At 40.5% G+C, this 14,203-nt stretch overlaps 1 protein-coding gene across 3 annotated transcripts in view; it reads right to left on the bottom strand.

Moving 5' to 3' along the window:
* Positions 1-959: 959 nt before the first annotated feature.
* Positions 960-14,203, bottom strand: part of LOC135469302 (receptor expression-enhancing protein 1-like) — a 50,234-nt gene continuing 36,990 nt past the window's right edge. For 2 of the 3 annotated variants that reach the window (XM_064747919.1, XM_064747920.1), the window contains 2 exons: positions 9,986-13,795; positions 960-4,337 (listed from right to left, as the gene is read on the bottom strand). In XM_064747919.1, coding sequence (XP_064603989.1) covers positions 13,316-13,795 — 480 coding nt within the window. In that variant the 3' untranslated portion in view covers positions 960-4,337; positions 9,986-13,315. The remainder of the gene's footprint in view (positions 4,338-9,985; positions 13,796-14,203) is intronic. The other variant, XM_064747921.1, reaches the window with a different exon arrangement.

The following is a 14,203-nucleotide window of genomic DNA, read 5'->3' as shown; positions in this document are numbered from 1 at the left end:
ACTTCAAAATGGGGTAGAATATATGTAGTGTAGAAAAAGGAACTTTACAGAATGGACGAATGCCCTGAATTATGTTCTTTGGTGGCTTTAGGCATCAAATCTTGCGAAAACAATGATAATCAGGAAATAGTTTTGCCTGTACACCCATGCTGCCATTTTAATGGATAAGTGGCAAGGTCATTTTGCAGTGGGATCCCGGATCTTATTCTGTTTTTTACAATGATCACTTTAAAAAGTAGAGTAATCAAAACTCCTTTTTAAGATCAATATTACATACTTAACAGAAGAAAACTAGTACGACGTGTTGTCAAAAGTTGTGCTTGAGAGTACTTCCCTTTTATTTCATTTGTGAATGGTATGGGTGGAGGAAAGTGTGCAGTACACCATGTGATACCTTCACACTACCTGGGGTCGTATTGGGTTGATGGTAATCAGCCTGAGCCACTGGTACGCACATACCAGTAATCAATACAGGCTTGAAAAAGTGAAGTGGTCCTGTAGTCTTGTAAGCGATATGAAAAACCAACTTATAACAAAATGGGACAGATTTTTAAACACACTCTATGGGATGGTTTCATGGGTATATTTATTTGATTGGTGTTTTACACCTTACTCAAGAATATTACACTTATACAATGGCGGTTATGGTTTAACCAAACCAGGCAGAGCCCCGGGGAAACCATGACTGTCCGCAGGCTTTTTGTGGATATAGTGTTGATTTTTTTTTTTTTTTTTTTTTTTTTTTTTTTTTTTGGGATTGGTGTTTTACGCCGTACTCAAGAATATTTCACTTATACGACGGTGGCCAGCATTATGGTGGGTGGAAACCGGGCAGAGCCAGGGGGAAACCCACGACCGATATAGTGTTGACATGAAGTTTATGGACAGACAGAAGACGTACCATGATTCAACCTGCTATTGATAAAGAGTGTAAACAACAGACAAAAAGTTATACCAACTTGAAATTTATTTTATTCGTCACATTTTCAACATCAACAATTTGTGAACAATGACATTTCACTCACACAGCTGCAGAGTGAAGTTTCTGTACTGGACATGACTCACAATTCAGTATTCTGTCACTTCACAGATGGAAGCTGTCCTTCATCTCCATTACTAGTTCAGTTTCTACATCCATGTAAATGTCAGGCACTGACTGGACTTGGTGAACTTGTGAGTGAGTTGACTGATTTCCATTCTATAGTATAAAAGCTGTCTTTGATGTAAAACTAAATCCCACGATGAAGCTGGCGGTGAAGGGCGCTTCCATACATCCTTAAATGACAAAAGTATCCTTGCTCATGACCAAGACAATGTCATTAACACAATCAGGAGAACAGACAAAACTTTCATGCACAGACTAAATTTTGCACATGCATATATGGGACGGTATAGAAAGGTGGGTTTCAATTCCCTTGTGTTGATAACAATTCAGAACTGACCCATATTTCTCTGTAATAAACACAGGCATTCCCTTGCAGAAGGCCAGGGGTGGTAAGGAAGCCTACCTCTCAATGGCACCTATCTAACATTTGGCTACACCCCACATACTTTTATACCATGATGTTATAATACGCTTGCATATCTGATAAAAAAAAAAAGCAGAGTAAATTAACCTGACATTTATTGCATGGGCATAATACAAAAACCACTGGGCTTCGTACACGAAAACTGATGCATACCATACCATAAATTCTAGATAAGTATATAAATACACAATAGTTGTAGCTTTAGCGCTAGTAAAATATTTTCCTCAATAAAAAAACCTGATGATTCTATGACTTCTATTCTATTCCTGGGATATGTTGATTTTTTTTTAATAGATAATTCACATTTATTGTTCCAAAACCCCATGATACCAACGTGCCTGTACCACCAAGGGAGGTAAGCATATGTCTCTACACTGACCCAGATTTTTAGGTAGACAGATGTTGAGGCATCAGCCACCCGATCATACAGCAGGTAAGGCAATGTGCTTGTACCACACAGGGAAGTAAGCAAAGTCTACATATAGCTCTGTAGATAATAAGGCATCAGCCATATCACATTGGAAGTTTTCGTTCTAGAGCAACCAGCCACCTCGTATAACAAAGCAAACGAAAACATGTACATCTTGTAATTAGCATTTCATCCCTGAATGCTATTGCTAAATGAAATTAGACTCAAAAATCGTCTTCTAACAATCACCTTAATACACCAACATCATAAACCTGTATTCTCCAAACTGGTTTAAAAAACCTTCCCTCAGAAATTGCAAGTTATGACATTTCATAGCATGTTGTAGTATTCTTGTTACCTGACCACGGATATTTATTAGCATAATCAAAAAACAATCTCGATATGAATGGGGGCCACATCAAGATTTCTCGTATCTTCCCTAATGAGGTATAGGTACAGGTAGATGATTACCAGAGGACGTAATCTTTGAACAACTACAGCAAGACAACCTCACACCTCATTCCCAACACATTTACCTTTTAATAATTTATAAAGATTTTCAAGACAAAGAAAAAAACAATTTCTTAAAAAATATACCAGTAAAGTCGTTTCCCACATATTATGAAAATATTAACCATTCTATTGTTATGGGAAGATCTACTTATTATTTCAAACCATCAATGAACAAATTCAGTCTTCAGGGAGCTTGTTTTGGCAAACACAAAGGCTGAAAACCTTCCTGGGCAAACACAAAGGCTGAAAACCTTCCTGAGCAAAGACTACTCTTATGCTACAGGTAACCCTCTAGATGAAGGGTGTGATCAGAAATGGACCTGGTATTTTACACTATACAATGGCACATCTGACTTGCACACATCCATATAAACAAATACACAACACATATAAAGCCAAAACTGTGATACCCAACCCAAACCAAAGGCAAACCAAAGGCAAAACAAGGTGAAGAGGTGCAAAAGATCGAAAAGTAACACACTAGACTATCTAGATCAGTGCAGGGCTCTAAAAATCCTTCCTACTCGTTTAAGTGAAGATTCTGTCTTCTGGTTCACAACCTCTAAAAGATTAAAGAATCAGCGCTGATTGGCTTAGAGTGGAGTTAAACCCCATAGCCTCGGTCATGCTTGAATAAGCCTGCTATGCCTAAAATGCCGTCAGCTCAGACTCTGCCTAGCCTTGACTTGTCTATCACACCAGCCAATCAGAAACAATTCCCTATCCCTTTAATGTCTAGGAAGAAATGTTCAGTCTCCAACTGGAATGTTGCCATAGCTGCTTGTGCATGAATGTTCAATACAAAAAAAACACCAGAAAAAAATGAATGCCGTCTCCTACTGTGTGTGTATGATGAGCACTTCAGAGAAGGCTAATATGTCCTTATCAATAGAATTTCAAATGTTGGATTGAGTGAAACCATGTCATCGACACTGAGATAGATATAAAGAATTGTCGTCGGTGTTAGATTCCATTGATTTTTAACAAAACTAGGGCGATTTGTGCAACCAGTGAGCAAGTTAACCACAGTAGAACTGATCCAACAAGGCAGCCAGTCACACATTGGAGACAGGATTCTCAGCATTCTTAACTTACCCCTTCACCACATGAAATACACTGTTTATACAAAAAATTTCAATTCAAAACCAAACCCCCTGTGAAGTGACTTACAAATCTGATATCACACCAGTGACACAATAAAATTCACTGAGATGAAAATACAAGGCACCCAAGGTTTGGATGGATTTCAAATGTATAAGGAAAAGCCTCCAATAAACACCTTGATGTTTTGCATTATGATATGACAGCAGTTACATAATCTACTGTAAGTTACCAACATCTCGGGTCAAAATCGCTTCACATGATAAAATTCCACAACCTTTATATGTCAAAGGAGATTCAAAAATAATAATAATAACAAAAAAAAAATCATGTATATATATATATATTTGTGTATTATCCATTTACGAAAGCGAGCAAGTTTTGAGTAACAAAAAGTCAATGCACGCAAGATAGAAATCTGCTACAAAGTAGCGTTGTTCCTGGACTCCATTTCCTTGCCAGCAGTAAGCGGTTGTGGACACGGAAGTGGTATAGTATATGCAAGTGTTATCACATGGCCTACATGCACTGACTGCATAGTACTGCTGTACCGAAAGTTGATGCTCCTGGTCCTTCCCAGTGACACACAGTAACGTGTTGCTGATGTAGCAACCTGGAAGACACACACAGAATACAGAGGACGAGGAGGAGATTACTAGTGGAATTGGAGGATCTTCGTTGGTCTTGTGACTGGGAACTCAGTTGTTGTCTTTCATGTGTTTGACAGAGGGACGTTTTCTGGTCTTCTTCCGTGGCATGGTGCCGTACGTGTCAATCTGCTTTTGCTGAACAGATGAAAGTGAGACATGTAAGAGCAATACAAAGAATGTTCAGATATGTTAGTGTACAACCAAAGTTAAGCGTTTTATCAAAAATCTGGAACAGATACACTACCAAAGATAACCATTTTATTAGAATTCAACTTTATATCCGGGGAATAAAAGTTATAGCCAGATAATACATAACTTTCACAACTTCTTCACAGTGAGGACATATACTACATGACAAAACAAGTGTAAATACAATGCATGATATGTGTTAGACCTAAAAACCAACAAAAGAAACACAATATCCTTAACTTTATCCCATTTATCTAAACAAATTATCCATTATTCTAAACATCTTCCAAATGAACAATTTGCTGCATAAATTTATCATTTCCAACTGCTCAAAAGCTGAATGTTGTGCACTCTTCAACAACTTCATAAACAACCAACTGAAAACAATAACAGTTGAATATGATTCTCAACAACTTCTAGCTTCTAAAATCAGCAAATTAACTTCCACAGAATGCAAAAAAACTCTTGGTAGAAAAGCACTGGGTTCAGACATTTTCAGGGAATTAAATATAATGCTTTGCTCCGTCAAATGCAATACAATGCCAATGTCAACAGAGGTTACAGTATGAATGTTTCAGCTTCAGCACTGAGGTTACAGGAGCACCAGTACCTAACTAGCTACTCAGTCCATGAGTCCTAGCATACATGTATCCATCTACCATCTCCATGTGGTTAGGTACCATAAAATGTACATTAATTTAATCTTTTTTCAAATTAATTTTAATACCAAATGCACTAACTAAGAGAACTACCCGTGGATGTTGTTACAACATTTATAATGAAAGGAATGTACCGTAGTCATTCTCATACATACACGCACATAATGGATGAAAAAATTGTAACCAGAACCAGATATCCCTTGTATCCAAAAAGTTCCCCTGGTTAAGACGTTTCACATATCACCACATTTCAGACAGTAACACATACACACTCGCCTGTGCTAGTACACGGGATCACTTTCTCTCTGATGACAGGGAGCTAATCCTTTATATACCCTGGGAGAACTCAAATGTTTACTCTTGTAATTACTTCCTGAACACAGGACAAGTGTGTTCTGTAGGATTACCTCCCTTTCCATCAGTGATTCCAACCTTGATGATGGTTATTACAATGTTCACACTGGAGCTAGATAACCCACAAACTTTGAATACTTCTCTCCACTCAGTCAATCCTTAACCACTCTGACGTACACCAGGTACTTGTTAGTAAACATTGTACTCCTTTTTAAACGTTATCTGGTGTTTTCACTAAAGTACCTAAAACATTAAGGACATGGAGATAACTCTGAGCGGGCTGATCTGGAGAGAGAGAGACTGCAGAGTGTGAGTCAAGGGTGAATGTACAGGCCTAGGGCAGCTGACTGGTGGGAGGGTTTGGATGTTGTACAGAGGTGCAAAAACCAGTATCAGAACGGTCACACATTACTCACTGGATGTTAATCACCTAATAGCAGAGTCAATCTGAAATTACAACATCTATTTAAATGCAAACTGTGTATCAACTATGATGCCATCTTTAGGGCCAGATTTACCTTGGCTAGGGAAAGATATGGAAAAGACAAGAACAAGTAACACATCACATTATTACACCTCAAATATGTAGAGGTTGCTTAGCACACTGGTGGGCTTTGGGTTTTATATCCAGAAGATGAAAAACAAAGCAATATTGGAGAAAAATGTGTACAACTAAAGCAAATAATTCCGAACAAGCTTATTTTTAAGCCTTTTTTGTAAATAAAATAGGAGCGCAGTTTGGACGCAGTTGAAATACGTTTATTATTGCCTTGTTTACCGCTTATCATGACTATTTCACAGACTTGGTATTGCCTGGTTTAATGGTGGCAGACACTGCCTGGTGTAATGGTGGCAGAAATTGCCTGGTATCATGGTGGCAGACACTGCCTGGTGTAATGGTGGTAGACATTGCCTGGTGTCATGGTGGAAGACAATGTCTGGTATAATGATGGAAGACATTGCTTGGTATAATGGTGGAAGACATTGCCTTGTGTCATGGTTGAAGACACTGCCTGTTGTCATGGAGGAAGACATTTGCCTAGTTTAATGGTTTTGAGATGGCTGAATACTGGTAAAATGGTGATGGAAGACACTTACTTAATGGCTGAAGATAATGACTGGTTTAATTCTGGAAGACATTGCCAGGTCCCAGTTTGAAGGACCACTATGAGGTAATTTTATACATAATACATATTTGTCAATAATGCTTGTGTCTACAAAAAATGAGTACTAGGGATGTAGACAGCCTTTGAATGCAAAACTGATAAACATCACGATGATTACAAGACCCATTCAGATTGAAATGTGCACTTCAATGGAGAGGCATTGAAAAACAAAATGCAGAAAAACAAGTCTTTATTTTAAGGAGGCTAAATGCTGGGAAAACTCAATGAAGTTGATACTTGTACTATGCGAGGTGGCTGCAACCTTGGGAGAGGTAATGTCTGTACAGTCATGTACATGGGAAGTCTTAAAACTAGGGTGGGATAATGTTTCTACATACACAGGAAGGCTGACAACTGGGATGGGATAATGTTTCTACATACACAGGAAGGCTGACAGCTGGGGTGGGATAATGTTTCTACATACACAGGAAGGCTGACAACTGGGGTGGGATAATGTTTCCACATACACAGGAAGGCTGACAACTGGGATGGGATAATGTTTCTACATACACAGGAAGGCTGACAACTGGGGTGGGATAATGTTTCTACATACACAGGAAGGCTGACAACTGGGGTGGGAAAATGTTTCTACATACACCGGAAGGCTGACAACTGGGATGGGATAATGTTTCTACATACACAGGAAGGCTGACAACTGGGGTGGGATAATGTTTCTACATACACAGGAAGGCTGACAACTGGGATAATGTTTCTACATACACAGGAAGGCTGACAACTGGGATGGGATAATGTTTCTACATACACAGGAAGGCTGACAACTGGGGTGGGATAATGTTTCTACATACACAGGAAGGCTGACAACTGGGGTGGGATAATGTTTCTACATACACAGGAAGGCTGACAACTGGGATGGGATAATGTTTCCACATACACAGGAAGGCTGACAACTGGGGTGGGATAATGTTTCTACATACACAGGAAGGCTGACAACTGGGATGGGATAATGTTTCTACATACACAGGAAGGCTGACAACTGGGATGGGATAATGTTTCTACATACACAGGAAGGCTGACAACTGGGATGGGATAATGTTTCTACATACACAGGAAGGCTGACAACTGGGGTGGGATAATGTTTCTACATACACAGGAAGGCTGACAACCGGGGTGGGATAATGTTTCTACATACACAGGAAGGCTGACAACTGGGGTGGGATAATGTTTCTACATACACAGGAAGGCTGACAACTGGGATGGGATAATGTTTCTACATACACAGGAAGGCTGACAACTGGGATGGGATAATGTTTCTACATACACAGGAAGGCTGACAACTGGGATAATGTTTCTACATACACAGGATGGGTGACAACTGGGGTGGGATAATGTTTCTACATACACAGGAAGGCTGACAACTGGGATGGGATAATGTTTCTACATACACAGGAAGGCTGACAACTGGGGTGGGATAATGTTTCCACATACACAGGAAGGCTGACAACTGGGGTGGGATAATGTTTCTACATACACAGGAAGGCTGACAACTGGGGTGGGATAATGTTTCTACATACACAGGAAGGCTGACAACTGAGGTGGGATAATGTTTCTACATACACAGGAAGGCTGACAACTGGGGTGGGATAATGTTTCTACATACACAGGAAGGCTGACAACTAGGGTGGGATAATGTTTCCACATACACAGGAAGGCTGACAACTGGGTTGGGATAATGTTTCCACATACACAGGATGGGTGACAACTGGGGTGGGATAATGTTTCCACATACACAGGAAGGCTGACAACTGGAGTGGGATAATGTTTCCACATACACAGGATGGGTGACAACTGGGATGGGATAATGTTTCCACATACACAGGAAAGCTGACAACTGGGGTGGGATAATGTTTCTACATACACAGGAAGGCTGACAACTGGGATGGGATAATGTTTCTACATACACAGGAAGGCTGACAACTGAGGTGGGATAATGTTTCCACATACACAGGAAGGCTGACAACTGGGGTGGGAAAATGTTTCTACATACACAGGAAGGCTGACAACTGGGGTGGGATAATGTTTCCACATACACAGGAAGGCTGACAACTGGGGTGGGAAAATGTTTCCACATACACAGGAAGGCTGACAACTGGGATGGGATAATGTTTCCACATACACAGGAAGGCTGACAACTGGGGTGGGATAATGTTTCTACATACACAGGAAAGCTGACAACTGGGGTGGGATAATGTTTCCACATACACAGGAAGGCTGGCAACTGGGATGGGATAATGTTTCTACATACACAGGAAGGCTGACAACTGGCGTGGGATAATGTTTCCACATACACAGGAAGGCTGACAACTGGGATGGGATAATGTTTCCACATACACAGGAAGGCTGACAACTGGGGTGGGATAATGTTTCTACATACACAGGAAGGCTGACAACTGGGATGGGTTAATGTTTCTACATACACAGGAAGGCTGACAACTGGGGTGGGATAAAGTTTCTACATACACAGGAAGGCTGACAACTGGGGTGGGATAATGTTTCTACATACACAGGAAGGCTGACAACTGAGGTGGGATAATGTTTCTACATACACAGGGAGGCTGACAACTGAGGTGGGATAATGTTTCTACATACACAGGAAGGCTGACAACTGGGATGGGATAATGTTTCTACATACACAGGAAGGCTGACAACTGAGGTGGGATAATGTTTCTACATACACAGGAAGGCTGACAACCGGGGTGGGATAATGTTTCTACATACACAGGAAGGCTGACAACTGGGGTGGGATAATGTTTCTACATACACAGGAAGGCTGACAACTGAGGTGGGATAATGTTTCTACATACACAGGAAGGCTGACAACTGGGGTGGGATAATGTTTCTACATACACAGGAAGGCTGACAACTAGGGTGGGATAATGTTTCCACATACACAGGAAGGCTGACAACTGGGTTGGGATAATGTTTCCACATACACAGGATGGGTGACAACTGGGGTGGGATAATGTTTTCACATACACAGGAAGGCTGACAACTGGAGTGGGATAATGTTTCCACATACACAGGATGGGTGACAACTGGGATGGGATAATGTTTCCACATACACAGGATGGGTGACAACTGGAGTGGGATAATGTTTGTACATCCATGTGAAAGTTGAAAACTCGGGAGGGAAAAGAAAGGCTGTTGGAAAAAGCAATCAACTCTGGGGTTCAAAATATAAAGCGGCAACCTGAGAAAAGGTAGAACTGTTGCTAGTGGTTGCCAAGATCACTGAGCGGTTGAAGGCAGATGAAACCTGGAAACTTACAAAACCAAATCCTTCACCATTAATAATTGAGGATGCTTTTCTCAGGTACAAGACAGAACAAGTAAGCACAAATGTCAATGCTAATGCTATGGAGGAAGATTTCACACCTGTTGAACAGAATGGCCTTACTGCATATTTGCACATGAGTTGGTCTCCAGAAGTGTCTGCCAAAACCTTTTGAGACAATTCCAGTTGGATCTCCAGTACCTTCAGGTTGGTAAGTGTGTTGAGCAGGAGACCAGGCTGGACATTGAGTATGTGGAGTAGGAGCCCAGGCTGGACATTTAAGTACGTGGAGTAGGAGCCCAGGCTGGACAATGAGTACGTGGAGTAGGAGCCCAGGCTGGACATTGAGTACGTGGAGCAGGAGCCCAGGCTGGACATTAAGTATGTGGAGTAGGAGCCCAGGCTGGGCATTAAGTATGTGGAGTAGGAGCCCAGGCTGGGCATTAAGTACGTGGAGTAGGAGCCCAGGCTGGACATTGAGTACGTGGAGTAGGAGCCCAGGCTGGACATTGAGTACGTGGAGCAGGAGCCCAGGCTGGACATTAAGTATGTGGAGCAGGAGCCCAGGCTGGACATTGAGTACGTGGAGCAGGAGCCCAGGCTGGACATTAAGTATGTGGAGTAGGAGCCCAGGCTGGACATTGAGTATGTTGAGCAGGAACAAAAGCTGAACACTCAGTATGTGCAGTAGGAGACCAGGCCGATCAGAGACTGGGAGAAATACTGGGGGCTGATTAAGCCTAATTCCAGTTGTGTCTTCCGTACCTTCAGGATGGACCTAAAGTTTCGCCTCGGGAATTGGAAAGTGTATCCCAGGATTCACCGCGTTGATTGCGGTTGTTGTTGACTAAGCACTGCGGGAGAGCATCAGGGGTGGTCAGAGGATTATACTGACAGTTCAAGAATGTAATAAATAAACAAACTCAGGCTTCAATGAGCAGTGAGTCTATGCTCCAACCATCAACAGGTCATGTTTTCCTCACTTTTAATCGTAATGATTTCAGTACATGCGTTTCGCAATAGGTTGATTGTTTTGAATCCAGGACAGAAACCCCATGGACAAAAGCCTTGCAGACAAGATCCTATTGTCTTAATTAACCTGCAAAACATACCCGACAGTTTGAAAAACAGGATGATAAATGTTTGTTGACAGGAATTCATATAGTGTGACTTTGTATGCCATTTAAACATGTGTCATCAAAACATATCCCAGTTGGGCATTCAGGTGCAACAGCCTTCCTCTCATTAACATTGTACACATACTATTTCCAAACAATACGCCAAAAATTTTCTCTGATGTCAAATATTATTATCGAATGCTGTTTTCAAGCAAATATGTTTATTCTCACTATACACAATTTGCTTACAGGCTATGACTTACTATGATTCACAGAATAACCACACATCTGCAGTAATGTACGCTTTGGAGTCGGTTTATAGGTATCTTGTGCAATTTTACAGTATGTGTTAACTACAACAGATGTATTGATAAATTTAGATTACTTAGACAATTCATATTATAGTTCCCAAGAAAATTATTAATTTTGAATAAAATAATAACAGGTTTTCTTTCTTTTGTTTTCTAGGATGTTAAAACCAACACTTCTACAAGCATCTGGAACCAACCATTTTCATTAGAGATGTTTGGCTATGGCATGTAAACGATCTGGTATGGTAAGGCGGGGACTCTGCCCCAGTGCAAGAAACTGTGCACCTCAAGTAGCAGAACTGACTGTAGTTGTGATGGACAGCTGATGACACACTAGTAAGGGCATTTCTTTTTTCAGCTCCGCTTTTCTTCACCTTTCTTGTATATAGCAAGAATGCACTGAAGCAATGTATAGGTGAAAACATCGAACAACTCGTAGCCTGCTCCAGTTGTACCTTTTTTTTAGCATTAAACACTGCAGAATGGGGAAAATCAATGCGCCACAAATGTAATTTTCTGAAAAATTCTTGAGCGCGGTTAGGCACCAGTCAGTTAAATACATACATAACAAAAGTATATCCTTGTACTTCTGCTACGTGTAACACGTTTAATGGTAACGATAGCTAGAGGGCCATTTGTGCCCTCAACCAGGATTGACGTAGGATTTCGCTATAGTTACCTCACATTACATAATATCATGGCTTAACTGTTTAATTCATGATAACACTTATTTAATGCAATACAGCCTACATTTTTACTCACACAAGAAGTATGTTGTCAGAGGAAAAAAAACTTCACAAAGATTACAATTCTTCCTTGAAATACAACCTGTTCTCCATAGTGACTCGGTTAGTTCACTGTACTATGAAACATGACTGACAGAGTATGGAGGAAATACAGATTTTTAAGTTGCCTAATTATGAAAAAACTATCACATTATAAAGTTTATTTTTTACATATGAAGACAAAAGTTACCACAATCAAAACTCTGACAGCACGTAGAAATACATGTACACAAAGGAAAGTTCCAGTAAAGATATTGTTCTGGTTAAAGTTGATCTTCACACTGTAAATAAAAAACACAGTGCCTCATTTAAACAAAAAGTTTTTGATTGAGAGTGCATTTTTGACGGGTCACTACTAAGCAACCATCTCTTCTATGGCATTATAACTTCCATGAGTGTTTTGACCAAGTTTTACACTTCTGTTTTGGAAATGTACAGAATTGTGCTGAGATTTTGAAATTTGCACTTTCTTATCCAACTTCTCTGGGGCTTATTCTCTGCCTTATTGTGCCAGGTCCTATATTTCCAGGATAGAAAATACTGACATATGTATCAGATTTGTGGTCTTAGAATAGAAAAAAGTCTTACACAAGCTGCAAGCTGATTTTCTATTCTCAAAATATAATTTACACAATATAGCCTGACATCTCTAAAGACAATGATTCTCAATAATCTAATATAGTATTATAGTGAACATGGGGCTTTAGTTCGCCGGGTCTTTTGTCCTGAAATGGTTCTTAAACTAGGAAAAAGTCTTACACAAGCTGCCAAAGAGCAATTGTTTACCATACTTGTAGACTTCTTTAGTTTGTGGATAAGCTGGGAATGAAGGTCGAGCATTCTGTATATCCCTTGCAGATATATAGCTCTTCCCGATCTCATACCTGCTGCTGGCGACAAGTAAACCATGCCTGAGCAAAACTGTATACAGGAAATCATAAACATGCATTTTAGTTTGATATAAAGCCAGTGATGGTGTTGTGTGAAATCCTAATATGATAAGAACTCAAACGAATCCTGTCTCCCGATGTATCAAACTCGTACACAGTGGGACTGAGAAGGGGCAAAAGCACATTGTACATCCTGGTAGTTTTCAAAAACCTCGCATGGAGTACGATTCTGATCATTTTCTTCTATCATCTTGCCGCCAACACAATTCACGTGCGAAACTTTAGGTCATTTACCATATGTGGATTAGGAGCCTAGGCTGGTCGGACTGGAAGAAATACTAAGGGCTGTCTAATTCAAGTTGGTTCTCCAGTGCCTTCGGGACAGAGAGTACATGTATGTGGAGTAGGGGCTCAGGTTGGACCGTGGGTATGCTGAATAGGAGCCCAGGCTGGTCAAAGACTTGGAGAAATGTTGGTAGCTGGGGGACCTGGGTGTGGATGTGTACTCTGATGGGGACCACTCGGTTGATTGGTATGTGTAGCCAGTGGACCTTGGGGACTTAATGCTCAGCAAACCAGGGGTGGTATATTTGCCGTGTGAGTAAGAGGAAGAGGAGCTGTAATCTGGCAGACAACTCAAGTTCCCAGTAGAGGAGGAGGTGTACAGCCTTGAGGTGGAGGTGTACACACTGGCAGATGTTGATTTGTACACACCAGAAGAGGTGGAGGTGTGCACACTTTTGGAAGTGGAAGTGTGAACACTTGTGGAAATGTAACGCTTAGAGACTGGCAAGCTCTGTGGAATACTCTCAGTGAGTAATGGAACAGCCTAGAGGATTAAAATCATAATGGCAGAAGAAAGGTAAAAAACTGAAAAAGTAAAGCACAGAAAGAAAAGGCTGAGTGTAACAAGGTTGAGTACTGAACAAGATAAAAATGTAACAACCACTAAAGTACACTGCTAAGTGTCTATATAGTATAAAACAATTACTCCATCTTAAATTAATTACATGTATCTTTCATGGTTATTTCCTATGCTCTTCACAATACGTTTTACGTTTGGAAATAGATATATTTCAAGTATATGCAAGCATGCTGTTTGATCTTGTATATGTAAGATTCAAGCAAGCAGTATTTTTGAACTATACGCCTGAGATGCTAGTGAGCTGCTCTTATCAAATTCCTCACTAAGGTGTTAGACTATGATGATATGCATACCTCACTGGCATTTAATTGT

This window comes from Liolophura sinensis, chromosome 6 (genome assembly GCF_032854445.1).
Source record: "Liolophura sinensis isolate JHLJ2023 chromosome 6, CUHK_Ljap_v2, whole genome shotgun sequence".
Lineage (NCBI taxonomy): Eukaryota > Metazoa > Mollusca > Polyplacophora > Chitonida > Chitonidae > Liolophura > Liolophura sinensis.
Note: the sequence above shows the minus strand (reverse complement) of the source record. Positions and strands in the feature narration are given on the sequence as shown.